Raw genomic sequence first — 15,512 nt, 5'->3', positions numbered from 1 at the left:
ACTCACTCACTCGCTCACTCACTCACTCACTCTCTCTTTACTCAACATTGCCACTTAGCTTGAAGCCTGTACGAAGGCATGAGGCCACTGGTATACTTTACTGATGATAAATTTATAAGCCAAACTGAGGGGAAGTATTAGACAACGTTGCGAGAATAGCCGGGGTTCACTTTACCACGGCGGCGTATCCTTTTCATCAACAAAAATAACCCTTCAAAGGCAGTAAAAGCATGCTTAGAAAGTAAAAGGCCATTTTAGCAGACGAGGCGAACGGTGGGACGGGTGGAAACAGAAACAATCCAGCTTTCGACTTTGATAGCCTACTAGCCCACCCCCCCTCCCCTCACTATCCCCTACCCTTGCCACACCACTACCAACACAGCACACACACCCCACCCCCTAGAAAAGCTAAATCAAGGCTTTGAAAAACATACAGTGTCTTTAATAATTCAAGCGTTGGTGGGTTTGAATAGCCTCTTTAGCGTAGAAATATGCAGTCTCCTGATATAAGATCAGTCCCTAAGGGGGCTCCCTCACCGTCTTCTTTATGGGCTGTGCTGCAGTGTGCCCTCTCCTATCTGCAATATGGGGTGCTGCTTAACATGCAAGTACCTGCCTGATTATATTCAATAGAAAAATGGAATGTATACACTCCTGCGCCGGGGTATACCGGCATTGTTACAGAGATTATTTTCTATTGTCTGCCTTAAAAAGAAGAAAAGCGCCCTGAACTTGTGCAGCACACGAGGAATCCATGAATCAAGTGCAGAGTTTTGCAGTAAAGCAATTATTGCAGTTGAATAGCATCTTTACTGGGGTTGTAGACTAACACAGGTTTGTAAATATTTAACTATCTTTGCACCCAACGCACATTCATATTTCATCAGGTTTCTTGCAGTTTATTCTCAAAGCAAAGTGTTGGACTGCATAATTATTTCAGTTTAGCATTTTTTTCCCAACCTATTACTTCCATAAATAGGGGAATTTGAGTTATAGCTCCTCAGAGGGCTAATTTAAGAACGAAAAGCATGCATTAGGCCTAATTAATACAACCTAGATGAAACTAAGAAATCCCTAGTAAGTAAGCTGTTGGCAGATATCAAGGATGAGTTTTGCCTTCAAAGGAAATAGCGACGGGTTTGAGAGGATGCAGTGAGTTTAGTCAATACTGGTGACTCTTGGGGCGAACAGGTACAGATATCTCTCAGGAAGAGAACCTGAACCTGGCCTCACGGAAGGGAAACTACTCCAAAGTTTCCGAGGACCTCCGAGCCCATCCGAAAAAGCTTAGTAGAAGTTTACATGGTCTTTTGCCATGGAGGAAATATGGCAACCGTGCTGAAATATTCATCTGGGCATTTCTTTGTCGACTTCAAACCATGCAATGCGTGTGACTTTAAATCTTTTGTTTGTATCCTTCCATTTGTGTGTATGTCCATTCTCACATCCAATGTCTGGAATAATGAAATAAATATCGAAGTGTTTAATATTTTAGTGCCATATAGGAGTAAAGTGGAAGTGTTTTTCTGACAGACCTTGTGTGTGTGTGTTTTTCCCCCCTCTCTCCTCTCTTCACAAATGCATTGTGTGCACTGGCCGGCCCAATCCATCACTCCACGTCTGGCGGGAGAAAAAGCACTTTCCCAGGGTGGGTGTTTTTTTCCTTCTGCCAGCACTGCTGTTTCAGTGGGCACCCGCGAGACCTCGCTGATGGACACTCTGGTCATCACTGGCAGGGTGCTGGGGGACTCTTTTCAGCCTCCCATCCCCTCCCCCCATCTTCACCTCAGCCTGTTCCGCTCACCTCGTGTTTTCACTGGCACCTTCCTTTGTCCCAGCAGTGTTGTGCACTCCTCTTTGACAATGATGACTACCTAACGCACCTGCCTGAATTCTCCCTTGCAAAGTGGCCCGGCCATCAGAGACCAGACACGCTGCGTTCCAAGGGCCCGGGGCCCCTCCGGGTGTCGTGAGACTCCAAACAGCAGCGTGTGAAAACTAATGAGACCGTAATGAGTATAACTGCTATCGCTGACAGGTGGAGATCCTGGCGGATCGCGAGGCTTCACATCGGAATGTTTGTAGCTCATGATCAGACGCTTGGCTATTGTTGTTTTCCCATTCAGTAGACATACTGAGCTTTCAGTGGAATATGAGATTTCCTTTTTTCCATTCTCGATGGTACCGTTAGGGAGGGGCACTCTGTGAGACACGGCGCTTCCCATTCAGTGCTACTTTGCATCGCAACTAGGGGAAAGTGAAGAAGACGAGGGTTTTGTTCATGTATGTGCTCAGAACAATTATGTAGTAATAAATCTATTCAAATTGAAGTCTGCTCCAGTTTTATGCCGACAAAGTGAGATTTGATTTCCAAAATGCTCGCTCGTCTTCTCTACACAAAGAAGCCAGCGGGGAGAGGGTGCAATCGCTGGAGAGAAGTGGGCTGGAAGGCAAATCTAGGTGATGCGTATGTTCTTAGAGTGCCCCTGGGTCTTCCATGGGTAGGTAGGATCTGACAAAGAGATCTGTACAGGAGAAAAATCCTCCACTCTGCTTGAGCATGGGAAATTAAGCCCAGATAAAGATTCTCTCTTAAACATACTCCCTTCTCTCTTTCCCCCCTCTCTTCTCTCTCTCTGCAGTGGCAGAAGAAATTACCCATTGTACCATTAGATAAACCCAAACAGCCCTCTCCATAAGACCTCCAGTTCCTTGTGCAGTCCCAGCTTGGTGTCCCACGGGTGTTTGTTCAAAAGGAAAACTCTGCGGTGCCTCCGGGGGATGTTTAACTCATTGCAATGGCAAGTATTTAGAGAAAACTCAACAAGTTTGAGGCTGTCAAAGCCAGAATCCAACTGTCAGGCAGAATTATGTCTCAGAGGCGTCTGATGTGAGGTAATGACCAATTGCATCATTTTGACAAACCCACCATCGATGAGAACTAGGGCAGACGGCAATTGCTTTTACACAAGTGTTTCATTTGAATTTAAAACACTGATGCTAAGTGCATTAAATGATGATGATTAACTAAGATTATAGCTGCAGCAGGAATGTGATTTCTGTTGATATTGAGCATAAATTGAGGCAGAGCAAACAGTTTTTTTTGAGTGGCTGATGAATAATTGAAAGTCAGCAGAGGATACATCAATAAAGTGGTAATGAACCATATTTGTGTGAAATTTCTAATTATGTCACTCTTCAAACAGCCTGGTACATCTGGTGTTGTGATAAAGCGTACTGTATGTCAAATGCTTCTTATTAGCTGAAAATGATGGCAAAATATAAAGAAAAAGCCATTGATTGATGAATCATAAAGGCATCTAATCAAACAAAATAATTCAAAACACAAAAAGAATAAAACAGAATAATAACGGCATTATTAATAATACCACTATGACTGCTTAGCTTATAGTAATGATGAAAATGAAACTAGTAATACTAATATAAATGTATTATTATTGGTATTGTTGTCATTGTCATTATTATTGTTACTGTTGTTGTTATTGTTGTTATTAATAAAAGCAATGCATGTCATAACTATTCCATGCAAAATAAAATATCCATTTACTGCATTTAAGACTAGAATTACGCAGATGTGCTTCAAATCCTGTGTTGATGTTTTAGCCACTGCCGCTTTTCCAAAACTAAGGTTATGGTGCCCTCTATCTTTTAGTCAGAGTAGCAAAAAGCTTTGCTGACCAACTACATACTGATCGACTGTTTCCTGACAATTTCAAGTCCTTTGCCATTTTATTTCCTGATAATTGTTCATGTCTTTGACACATATGACCACATAATCAAACTATGAAGGACAGCAGTATAAACATGAGATGTTTCTGCCAACAGAAAAACCCTGACCTACTGTGATTTTAAGTGATGTCGAATAATTCAGTTTGAAACATTTAAAATTAAGAAGCAATCCATCTCCTTTTATTTATTTTGTATTTACATCAGTGTCTACAGGTCATTCTTTTGAGTAAAACTGTTTCTTTGTTCTGCCTTTTTCCAGCACTGTTGTGGCATGTTGTGTCCACCTGGAGTACTGTTGACCTTCAGCGAGGCAGCTACCTAGTTAAAGTAGTCCATTTTCAAGGCCGTTCTTGCTCAAATCAAAACTCCATTATAGATTTTACCTCCAGGGGAACCCAGGGCTCACAAGGTCCTTGGCAATTTTACCTGAGGAAGAAGCTAAAAGGATTTGAATCTCAGAGGATGGGTGGAGAGGGAGGGTGTGTGAGGACGAGAGAGGGTGGTATACACCCCCCAGGACCCAAGCCATAATCTTTCTCTGCCAAGCAGGGAGCAAAGCAGAGCAAAAATGCTTCAATGGCACTCAGCCCTAAACATCAGGACCTGCAGAACTGGCAGAGGCGGTGGAGAGACCCTGAAGAAATAGATTGTTGTTAAGGGAGCGCCAGGGGAGCTAGTTTGAGCCCACATCACTGAGGAACAGGGTTTCCAATACATTTAACATATATGAAAGAACAACAGTTCTCTCCTCACACCATCCTTAACTGTGTGTACTAACAAGACAGATGGAGGCCAAAGATGCAGACAGATCGCATCAGGACATCTGTCACTTCATGGCAACAGTCTCCTTAATAAGTGACAAGGCTTCCTCACCCGTGGGCACAGGATGGGGGAGAGGGGGGGTAGTATCTCGGAGCAGTGGCTGTGCAAAGCAGCCGTCAAAGTCATGTGGTGCCCTTTTTTTAAACAACTTGTCCCAATTACAGCCAATCACATGCGATCTGTGCCCTTGATTATCATCCTGGGCAGTAGACATCAAAGCTGCTCACTATGGGTGCTGACACAAGGCTCTGCGGTAATTAGTGGACTGCATAGCAGAGTTTCATCACCAAATGTTTTCAAAATACTGAATGTCTTAATTTGCGGCGGGGGAGGGGGGGGAGCGGGTTTCACATTGGAAGAGAATGATGCCCTACAGAAATAATTAAAACATAATTACAACTCATCAGCTGTGCAAGTGCTCGCAAAGTGCTGTCGCTGAGAGATCTGCGAGCTTTCCTCAGGGCATCACAGTAGCAGGCCATACAGCCATCCAAACGTCTCCTCACAGCCGAGTCTCACACGCCTCCACCACATAACATAATCACCACATATCTCTAATTACCAGAGCTACCAGAAGAAAATAAAGTGTCATAAGCTCACTCTGTGTATGCCTTTCTCTTGCAGTTAACTTTACTCATTATTGCTGGCTAAAGTAGATATTGCATTAGCAGTTATTATCCTCCATAAACACCTACGTGTGTTGAAAACCTGTCATCTGCCCAGGGCAAACAGGTTAGCAAACAGACAGTACACATCAAACCGGATAATACAGAGTGATGTCTGGAAATTTCCATGCGCAGGAGGTCGTTAAAACAATAAATTGTCTACTTGGCTAATGTGTCAAATTCTGTAGTCTGTAAAATACAGTACAGACCCACAGATTGAGAAGCCAGTCAATCTTTGAAATTGACATAGCACTACCTCTGTCCCCAGGTTATGTGGGTTGACAGCCCTGTGGGGTTGATGGCCATTAGGTACTGTGATGACCACTTCATACAAATATGGCTGGCAGTACACCTATAAGGGGGAAGGTACACACTAAATGTTTGTGACGAGTGCTAAGGCACATTCCTTGATCCCACGGAAGTAATGATGTTCACCCAACAGGTGCTGTTTTCTTGATCCACCTGATGGCAGAGTTCTAACAACCACCATGTCAGGCCAGCTTAAAGTCATGCTTCCTCTCTCCACTGCTCCTCTGAAGTTGTCTAGACTCTAGAGGTTCGTGACATGTGTTAAAGGTTAATTCCGGCTATTTTCCACCTGGGCCTTATCATCTGAGGTTTTGCCATCATGTTGGTTGACGCTCAAAATGTTGTCACTTACTTTGTGTAGCTTCAGTTCATTTCAACACTGCTCTTCACACCCTTAAAGACCAAGAAACAAAATACCGCTCATACTGCAATTAAACATGTCTTTAACTGTGATTGAACAATTATCACAACAACAATTATCACAACATTAAAGTTATAATAGCTCATTTGACACTTTTTTAAGGTTTGCTCACACAAAGAATGGGTTTTTGTTCCTTCATAATTTGTATTTCTGAATTTAAAAACTATCACAAACAAACCACAGCAGTTATTTCCTGTTTTATGTAATAATGCTTGATTGTAAATATATATCGTAATACTTTGGACTGCCAACATCGGTAAATGCGTTGCTATATTTAACGCTTGTGTTGATACACTTCGGCACTTTGTGATGCCAGGAGGGAAATAACAGAGTGCACAAGAAATAGCACATTTTTCTACATGTAATCACCACTAGGAGGTTGATGTGAATTGGTTTGATATTAGATATGGTAGTTAAAATAACATATGCCCATGCCTCTCTGTGCTATTGTTCATGGGTTTGATGATGTATGTATGCCCCATTCAACTTTTTTTCAACTCAGAAAATAACAGGCTCTAAAGATCAAAGCATGCTAGGCTAAACCAAGCTAAAAGAGCATGCTCTATCTGTAATATCAACAATGTACAGAGCACTGGTGGTGAAACAGCAGAATCAGATTAAATGGAAACACTGTATGGATATCCTTTGACCTCACCAGTTTCTCTGTTGCAATTAGCAAATGTGAGTCAGAAACAAATTAGTTGTTAAAAAGCAATGCAGCTTAAATGCACTTTAACCTGACTCCACATTCCAATCAGGGCTGGACTAGGACAAAAAAAAAAACACCCAGGCATTTTGGCTCCAGGCCGGCCCACCGCAAGCGAGTACGCGAAGCGTGCGAGACACGCAAATGTAGTCCTAATCAGGCATAGGAAAAACATGCCTGACTGGCCCACAATACAAGGCATGTCAGCCCACCGGGAAAATGTCTGGCATGCCAGATGGCTAGTCCAGCCCTGACACCAATTCATGAACTAAGTGTAACATTTCTAAGCAACTTAATAACCACAACAAAAGCAACAAAAGAGTTGCCAGTGGATTGTAGCTATATTCTGATAAAAAAAAAAGGATTGAAGAATGTCGAGAAGAGGAAGGGCATTAGCCTATTTCTGCATGCAAGGAAGATCTATTGTATGATTTGAGTAGTTACACCAATTTAGACGGTTCACTTTCATAAATCATCAAAGGCTGCAAGCAAGCTGAAATAACTCATGTCACTAATCCCCACCTTTCATTTCAGTGGCCACAGGTTTTGCTATTGCGCAAGAGTCTAATATTAATATAGGTCATAACACAAACACAGGGACAGGGGTAAATAATTGAGTGTGCATGAGGATATTGTACCACTAGGTGACTACTGCCTTGTGCTGTGTCCTTTGTGTCCTGTCCTGTCCATGTCTTGTCCTGGGTAGTGTATAATGTGCCCATATCATTGATGTCATCTGCATGAATGACATCACTGGTCCATAACTTAACACAAATCCACTTTCAATAACTGTCAAACTAAATGAATGCCTGCCAAATTGTTTAGAGTTTTTGGATATACTACTGATTTTGTAATGATACGAAGCTGGTTGAAAATTGGGGGAATGCTCCTTTAAGTGGCTATTGTCTTGTCATGAGCGATCTTTGTATGAATGTAGCACAAGCATTACTTGGAAATGCAGCTTTGTAAGATTTTTCCAAGGTTCTAAATGTAGCCTGTCTGTAGCAAATACAGCAACATGTAATTTTTCAAAATGTGCATGTTGGGCTGACAGAACAATGCACATTTCACAGTCTGAATTTCTGATCACCATTTGTCATATTATTGGAAATATTTATTCATTGGGCATTTTGAAAATCAGACATTCAATCTCTCTCCCTCCTCATGCATCTTTTGTTCTGTTCGTTTGTTCAATAAATTGTTGTCAAGAAAGTGTATGAAACCCATGACCAAAATATGGTAGTCATACATTCTGTCATTATGTTTGGAATTCTAGTGAAAATAAATGATTACCCTTTTTGCTGGAGACCCCCTGGAACCCCCTCAAGGACCCCTGGTAGTCCCAATTTGAGAACACTGATCTAGGATAGAGGCTACATTTAACAATAACAGAAGACACTAAATTAGAGAGAAAAATGTAAATAGTAGCAGTGCTTAACGTCCCTGCTCCATCTGCATGCACACAATCACAGATATATTTCTACAGCCAATTGCTATAGCCATTAATTGTAACAATATTTGCCTGTTACTGTGACCTTTTTGTTTATAATAGGATCAGGGCCCTCTGCTGGTCACATCAGAAACACCTTAAACAGTCCTATGCCTAGAGATGATGCAAACAATATTTGTCAGATTAATTATTTCCACAAATTAATTGTATCAGTAGTATTGTGTTAGAAAAAAGTATTTTATTTTTTTATTTTTTGTCTTTTGTACTTTGTTATTTAAAAAGTCAGGTTGTTTAACTCCACGTCCATATCAGCGTATTTCCTTATGTCTTTTCATGTGTATTACTGTTGACAAAGGTTAACACAGATTCCCATACTGTTGAGAATTATGTGGTGGACAATATCCTGCTTTATTAGCCTACTGTAAAACGCTATCAAAAAGGCCTAGGTTGGCTTTTAGTAAACAAGGGTATGTGGAATCAATGTATCGAATCCGTGTTGTTATTTCTGTCCAATAACTGAAGTGTATGAGACCAAAATTATCTGATAAGCAGCTGAAAACTCCTTAACCCAAATGATCCATCATAAGCCTGTTTTCAAATGTCAACATGCTGCACAACTACAAGAAATGTCTTAGTGCTGCAATATGTAGTAACAATATACCTCCACGTGAGGGCAATACCACCCAAGAAACATATTCAAGTTCACAATAACGGCTCTACAGCCAGTCTACTACAGAATGTGTCAAGAAACAGACATGCTGTATTTGTGAATTATCTTCATTGAAGATTTTAAGATTTTTTTATTATTTTTCCTTTAGATTTTGTGTACACATTTCCTGTATGGTATTGTTACGGGGTGGAGTGTGTGTGTTTGTGGCCTCTCTCACTGATCCTCACCATGCCCCTCCCCCTGCTGTGGCACCTGTGCAGGAGAGCACAGGTGTACTCACTCTGCTAATCAAGAGGCCACAGCTCAAAACCCTGGAGAAGGCAGACAGACAGACACGGCCAGTGGGCCATTCTGACAGGCGCTGTGTTGATGGTTAGCAACCTTGCATACCGGTTCTCGGTAAAACTCAGACTCTTGGTCTGAGAGTGTGTTAACTCCTTTCAGAGTGTGCTTGATTTAGTTTGGCTTGATGTTTGGCTTGTTCATTGGTTCCGGGTTTGTTCCCGGCTTGGTCATTCCTGGCTTGTGGTGGGGCCACGTTAACTTGTTTGTGTTTAAGCCAACATGCTGTAGCTACTTGTGACCTGTAACCTTTTTATTTAAACTTATTTTGTAATAAAACACTAATTATTGTGAATTCTCTCTGCCTCCTTTGTCCCCCAGGTTTACTGTTTTTATGTTACATCCTCTGTCCCCATGTCAAACTTGGGAATATATACTTGGGAATGTGCTGTAACAGGTATCAATGGTTAATTATTAATGTGGTTTTCAGTACTGTCCATATCCCCACTAACTCAACCTGGGTAGGCCTCTTTCACTGTCTGCAAAACCAGTGGAACATTGCAGGATTTTTTCCTCATGACATAGAGTTTTTGATCTTGTTTCTAGCTTTGGGAGAGATACTTCAAAGTCACAAATCTGGACCGAACTGTCCAGGATCATATACATGTTTTATGGGGTGCATTTTTACATTAAATCTCGATGCAGAAAATGTGTCTCTGCAAGATATTAACCACCATTAGTTGTTTTAATATAATATAGAATATACATTGATATTTCCATATTTTATCAAATTAAGTGTAATTTAAATGTTATATTGACTTTTCATTGCCAAGTAACCTGAATAGTTGTAACCTGTGTACCTTCATTCAATGAATATAATTTATGTGAATATACTATTGGTATATCTAATCAAATGTGTGCCGTTATCACAAACATTTCAAATCAAGATTTAAATACAGCAAATTTTAGATTGTTTAATATCCCTCTACAGATGCACTACAGATACACCAAGCTTATGTTCACATGCACACAGCTCTTCCTCTCATTCTGTCCCTGAAACACACACAGATTGTCACGCATAATTGGTCAAAAACTGAATTTGATATAGTTGGTGCAATACAACATCTGCCCTAATCATCCTATATGCATACTATCCATATCTTTCTTTTTCTTTTTTACATATTTTATTTATAGCATTTTGATTTAACATAAACACAATCAGACAGAGGACAAGACAAAGGGAACACAACTAAAAACAACAAAACAAGACAACAAAACAAAACAATTGCCATTTCACAGAGTAGTGCTCCTATGCATATCAGTCCATACCGTCCATTAATACAATGTCCACAGATGTGTTGGGGATTGAAGAATGAGTCCGTAAAACCAAATCCGTGCAGGGTCGAGGGAAGACCAGAGAAGGGTTAGGAAGGTTCAGGTTAAATTAAATCCTGGCGGTTCAGCTTTCAGTACAAAACAGTGCACTCAGTTACGCCACAGGTTGACTCCTCCTCTCATTTTTAACATGTTCAATAAAAGGTCCCCATATCCTGAGAAACTTAGGGTGTGTGTTGGAGAGAGTATACCGAATTTCTTCAAGGTATAGACAGGACACCATGTCATTTAACCACTTATTGAAACAAGGAGGGGAAACTGATTTCCACTCTCTCAGAATAACCCTTTTTGCTATGACCATACCGAACATGAGGGCTTGTTGTAAAGCTGGAGGAAGAGCCAAAGAGTGTTCGGAGCAACCCAATATCACATCAAGACCGTCTGGAATAAATTCTGTACTGTATATTTCACTGTACAACTGAAAAATACACTCCCTGAAATCTTTGAGTTTAGGGCAAAACCAGAATAGATGACCCAAGGTCCCGTCCCCTGATTTACATTTGTCACAGACAGCAGAAACAGAAGGAAAGATTCTGTTCAGTTTGGTCTTAGAAAAGTGCAGCCGATGTATGACTTTAAACTGAATGAGTTGGAGTCTAGCATTAATAGAACATGCTTTTATTCTTTCCAGACCCTCCTCCCATATAGCTCATCTGAAATCTCCTCACCAATATCCTTAATCCACGCCTCTTTTATATGAAGAGAGGAGATTGGTAAAGAAAAGAGATCTACAAATTGTGAAATTAAGAGGTAGGCAATCTGGTCATGAGTTCAAAAAAATTATGTTGTTCAGGCATCCTCTCAAAGTGAGGAAGAGACTGACAAAGTTTCTAATTTGCAAATACCGGAAAAAGTGAACAGAAGGGAGACCGAAATTCACCTGAAGTTCAGCGAAGGATGCAACTTGTTTGTTAATATATAAGTCCCTAAATCTGGACAAGCCCTTATCTGAACACTGAAAAAACAATATCCATCAAACCTGGCTTAAAACATGGATTATTACAAATAGGGGCATAGATGGACAGTTCTGGAAGGTTTAGCACTTTCTTAATTTGCCTCAAAACCTTGAGTGAATTCCACAAAATAAAATCGTCCTTCAGTTGTCTGATAGGAACATTCGGTTTGGAAAATAAAATGGCTGGTAAAGAAGAACTAATCAGTGACCTATCCATATCTTTCTAACCATTTTATTGAGCATATGGTTGTTTTTTCAAATCCTGGAAAAATGAGTCCCTCAAAGGCATTCATGTCAATTAACACACTACCGTTTTTCACCTGTGGTATAACATTGCTTTTATTTTTCAAAGACCAAACAGCAAGCAGACTGATCGGAACAGAAGTTATGGATGTGTTGGAAAAAGTGTGTGTTGTGCTTGTAGCATTTTAATACACTGCAGTGTTCACTCCATGGTTCTACTGTAATACTTCACCAGTGGTAACTAACCTTCTGTGCACTGTGCAGTGTTCACTCCATGGGTTGCAAAACCATACTGAAGCATACCAATACTAGCAAAACGGCAGGATTTCCTTTATACGGTACATGGAATGCACATCTGATCTGACGCCATATTACATGTAAGATGTGACCGTTCATCACCTACACCCCGTTTGCAAAAGAAACACTGGATTCCTGATTGATGCTCTCTTTGGCCTCCAGGGGGAGGGAGTCAAAGAGGTGGTCCTCCACAATTAGGCAGTTTCTGCGGAGGAGGCAGCACTGACCAAGCTGGGCTGGGAGGCGATCCAGACAGTTTCCTTTAAGTTCAAGATGTGTCAGCTGCAAAAGTTGGCTAATTTTCTCTGGGAGGGAAGAGATGCAGTTGTGGCCAAGAGATAATGTCCTCAGTTTGGTGCACTTGAACAATTGCTTGGGCACCACCTCAACTTTGTTGCCTGTAATGGCAAAATGTTGGAGGTTCTGCAGAAAACCCACTTCCAGTGGTATTGTGACTATTGAGTTATGGCTAACATCAAGGTACCTCAACTTGAGGAGGGTGAACAGTGATGAAGGCAAAGACTCAAGCTTGTTGTGTGAGAGATAGAGTGACTCGAGGTTTTTGACGTGGCTTATTGACAGTGGGATTGAGATGATCTTATTGTGCCAAAGTTTGAGGCAAGTCAGTCTCTTGAGATGCTGAAAGCTAATGACCTCCTCAATGGTACGGATGTTATTGGATTTTAGGTCAAGCTCCTGTAGGTTGGTCAAACTGAAGATGGCATGAGGGATTCGCTCCAGTTCACAATTGTGAAGCTCCAACTCGGCAAGATTCATCATTTTCTTCAGACTATTCAGTACCAAGAGTTTTGTACCATCATTATGAACAACCAACTTGATCAGATGGGGGGAGAGATCAGTTATGTTTGTAGGCATCTTTGTTAGGTTGCTTTTGAGATGTAAAATCTTTAAGTGTCTGAGGTCTCTCAGAGACTCCAGTCCAATCATTTTGTTGTTGTCAGAGTTCAGATTACCAACCAAGTACAGTTCCCGTAAACTTTTCAACAAGTATACCCAGGTAGGGATCTCAGCAACATCAGTGAATTTAACATGAAGGCACCGGAGGTGGTCACGAAGAAAAACAAAAGCAGTCTGCTCAACTTTGGCTGGGCAATGATATAAGTGCAGCTCCTGGAGGTTTAGCATTTGTGAAATCTTAGCCGTCATCCTGGCCTCCGGAATCAATTCTAGTTTAAGGATTTCCAAATCAGTGAGGTCAAACACAGCATCCGGCACTCCAGATAGCATAAAAAGGTGAAGTTCCAACTTGTCTTGAGGATTGCGTGTTACATGTTGCCGCAGCTTCTCAAAGGTCCACTCGTGGTTCAGGCTGATCTCGCGTAGTTTGTTTTCACTAACCTCCGAGAGAAAAACGCCAAAACGCTTTGAATACAGCTGGTCATACTGATCGACCATATGCAGGAGGAAAGCGAAGTCATTCTTAACATCAGGAATGTCACTGAAGCTGCTCTCCTCTCTGACCTTTTCAAAGGAGTACTCCTTAAGCGGTCGCCGAAAAAGCCAGAAGAGCGTGTATAAACAAACGACGCCATAAACGCATATGAGAGCGATATAACTGACGAGGAGTTTCTTTAACATGAATGCCATGTTATGTGTACAATGGAACTTGGCATAGCCAGTCAAGTGTTTTATTTCAGGCTCACACACATGGTTAAAATCTATTGCAGCAACAAATGTCATTGTGTAGCACAGGATCAAAATGAATTTCACCGTTTTGATGATGGTTTGAGCCACATAGAGCTTGTAAATCAAGTCACTGTCTTCCACATGGGCACGGAATTTCCTCACTTTTTCAAACAGGGCCTTGGCTTGCTCACCATCTTTCTTGTCCAATATGGTCATGGATGGAACTTCGATCACAAGCTTTTCAACAGAAAACTTGACCCCAGATTTGGCCAGCACCGGGGCCGACTGGTTTGGACTCCCCTCTTCGCTGCTTGTTGAGAAATGCTTTGGGAGGCAGGGGGCGCCAGTCAGTCTCTGCTTGTTCTCCTCCGAGTCTTCACATGCAGTTTCGGACAATGCCTTTGTTGTCCACGGCGATTCAAAACACTTTCCGAGTATTGAAACAAAATGTTCTATTTTGGAACTTGTCTTGGGGTATTTGAACCAGAAATTGCTACTGACCATTAATACAATAGTGTGGATTAGAGCCAGGTATGGAAAATATTTGGAATACCAAGGAAGGGCAACATGGTAGCACATCTGGTTGACAAAAACATACTGCTGATAATCTAACTTGGTCCTGACACCCGTTGGGTAAGACTGCCCATAGGTACCCGACTGTGTGAAGTGAAATGTATGGGCCATACTGTCATGTAGCCCTTTAGCCATTAGTGGAGCAGCGTCCATCCTGCCTTCTCCATTCCATGAGTCAGCAGCTGCCTCTGCTGGTCGCTGTCCCGAAAAGCCCCCTTGTTCCTCCGGAGGCTGTTCCAGGACTGGGAGACAAGCCACCTGGTCTTTCGTTAACTGCATTGTTCCAGCAAATATGGCCAACATCAGCATGACCACGCCAAGGTAATCCATGAAGACATCCCACCATGGTTTCAGTATTCGATAAGTTGGTTGGATGTCATTCAGGGAGGCGACTTCCGTGAGAGTGAACATTCCTGCAACAGAAAATCTGAAATAAAATGCTTGATTTTTCTCATACAGCAAATGTAGAGGTTTAAGAGTGTTGTTTGAACATAAGGATCTTATGCCAGTACTTTTTAGATTTGTGTGTCCGTGTGTGTGTGTGTGTGTGTGTGTGTGTGTGTGTGTGTGTGTGTGTGTGTGTGTGTGTGTGTGTGTGTGTGTGTGTGTGTGTGTGGCAGCGATGCGACTTGCCAAAACAGTTGGGCTGATTGGCAAGTTGCTTCGGAAGTAGCATGACGTGACATGAAGTGGCAGAGCTTCTCTAGGCAAAGTTGCACCAAATTAGCCTAAATTATGGTTAACACTTCATGTATGTGGAATGGACACTGTCATCTGCGCCATGAACAGGAGTCAACAGTCAGGCTGTAGTGGGCTGTAGGCTACGACTTGGTGACATTTTGCTGCTTGACTAAGCTTATTTTCCTTCTGCATCAGTAGCTGAGAGAGAAGTTAAAAATATAAAATATACAAAGCTACCTCTGTTCATATAGAACAGATCTATGAAAAAGTGAGACAGTTTAGATTCAGGGGGCCCCATGCTTGCCATTACTTAGGGCCCCCAAAACACAAGTCTGCACCTGCATATCAATCGCCATCATGACATTTTTTCTTGCCATGTACTCCCATTTCTGTGTATGCAACACCTTTGTTTGACTTGTAAAGTTAGTACAACTAGAAACAGTATGTGCTTTGTGCTCATTTCTAGCAATACTCTAATCTCAATGAATGGATTTTATTTTCATGGAAATAAACACACACACACACACACACACACACACACACACACACACACACACACACACACACACACAATTAAGGTTTTGTTGACGTTTTCATTGATGCACTCATTCAAACAGAGCTCAGCCGATAGATGGGGGGGGGTCAA

The 15,512-nt window shown here is 41.6% G+C and overlaps 1 protein-coding gene across 1 annotated transcript; it reads right to left on the bottom strand.

The window, feature by feature from the left end:
• Positions 1-12,067: 12,067 nt before the first annotated feature.
• lrrc8db (leucine rich repeat containing 8 VRAC subunit Db) lies at positions 12,068-14,596 on the bottom strand (the record flags this gene model as incomplete). The annotated part of the gene is made up of 1 exon (XM_083647653.1): positions 12,068-14,596. The coding sequence occupies one exon, from the start codon at positions 14,594-14,596 to the stop codon at positions 12,068-12,070; it is 2,529 nt and encodes an 842-aa protein (XP_083503779.1).
• Positions 14,597-15,512: the final 916 nt, after the last annotated feature.

This window comes from Poromitra crassiceps (assembly GCF_964638095.1).
Source record: "Poromitra crassiceps genome assembly, chromosome: 12".
Lineage (NCBI taxonomy): Eukaryota > Metazoa > Chordata > Actinopteri > Beryciformes > Melamphaidae > Poromitra > Poromitra crassiceps.
This window is presented reverse-complemented; position numbering and strand designations above follow the sequence as displayed.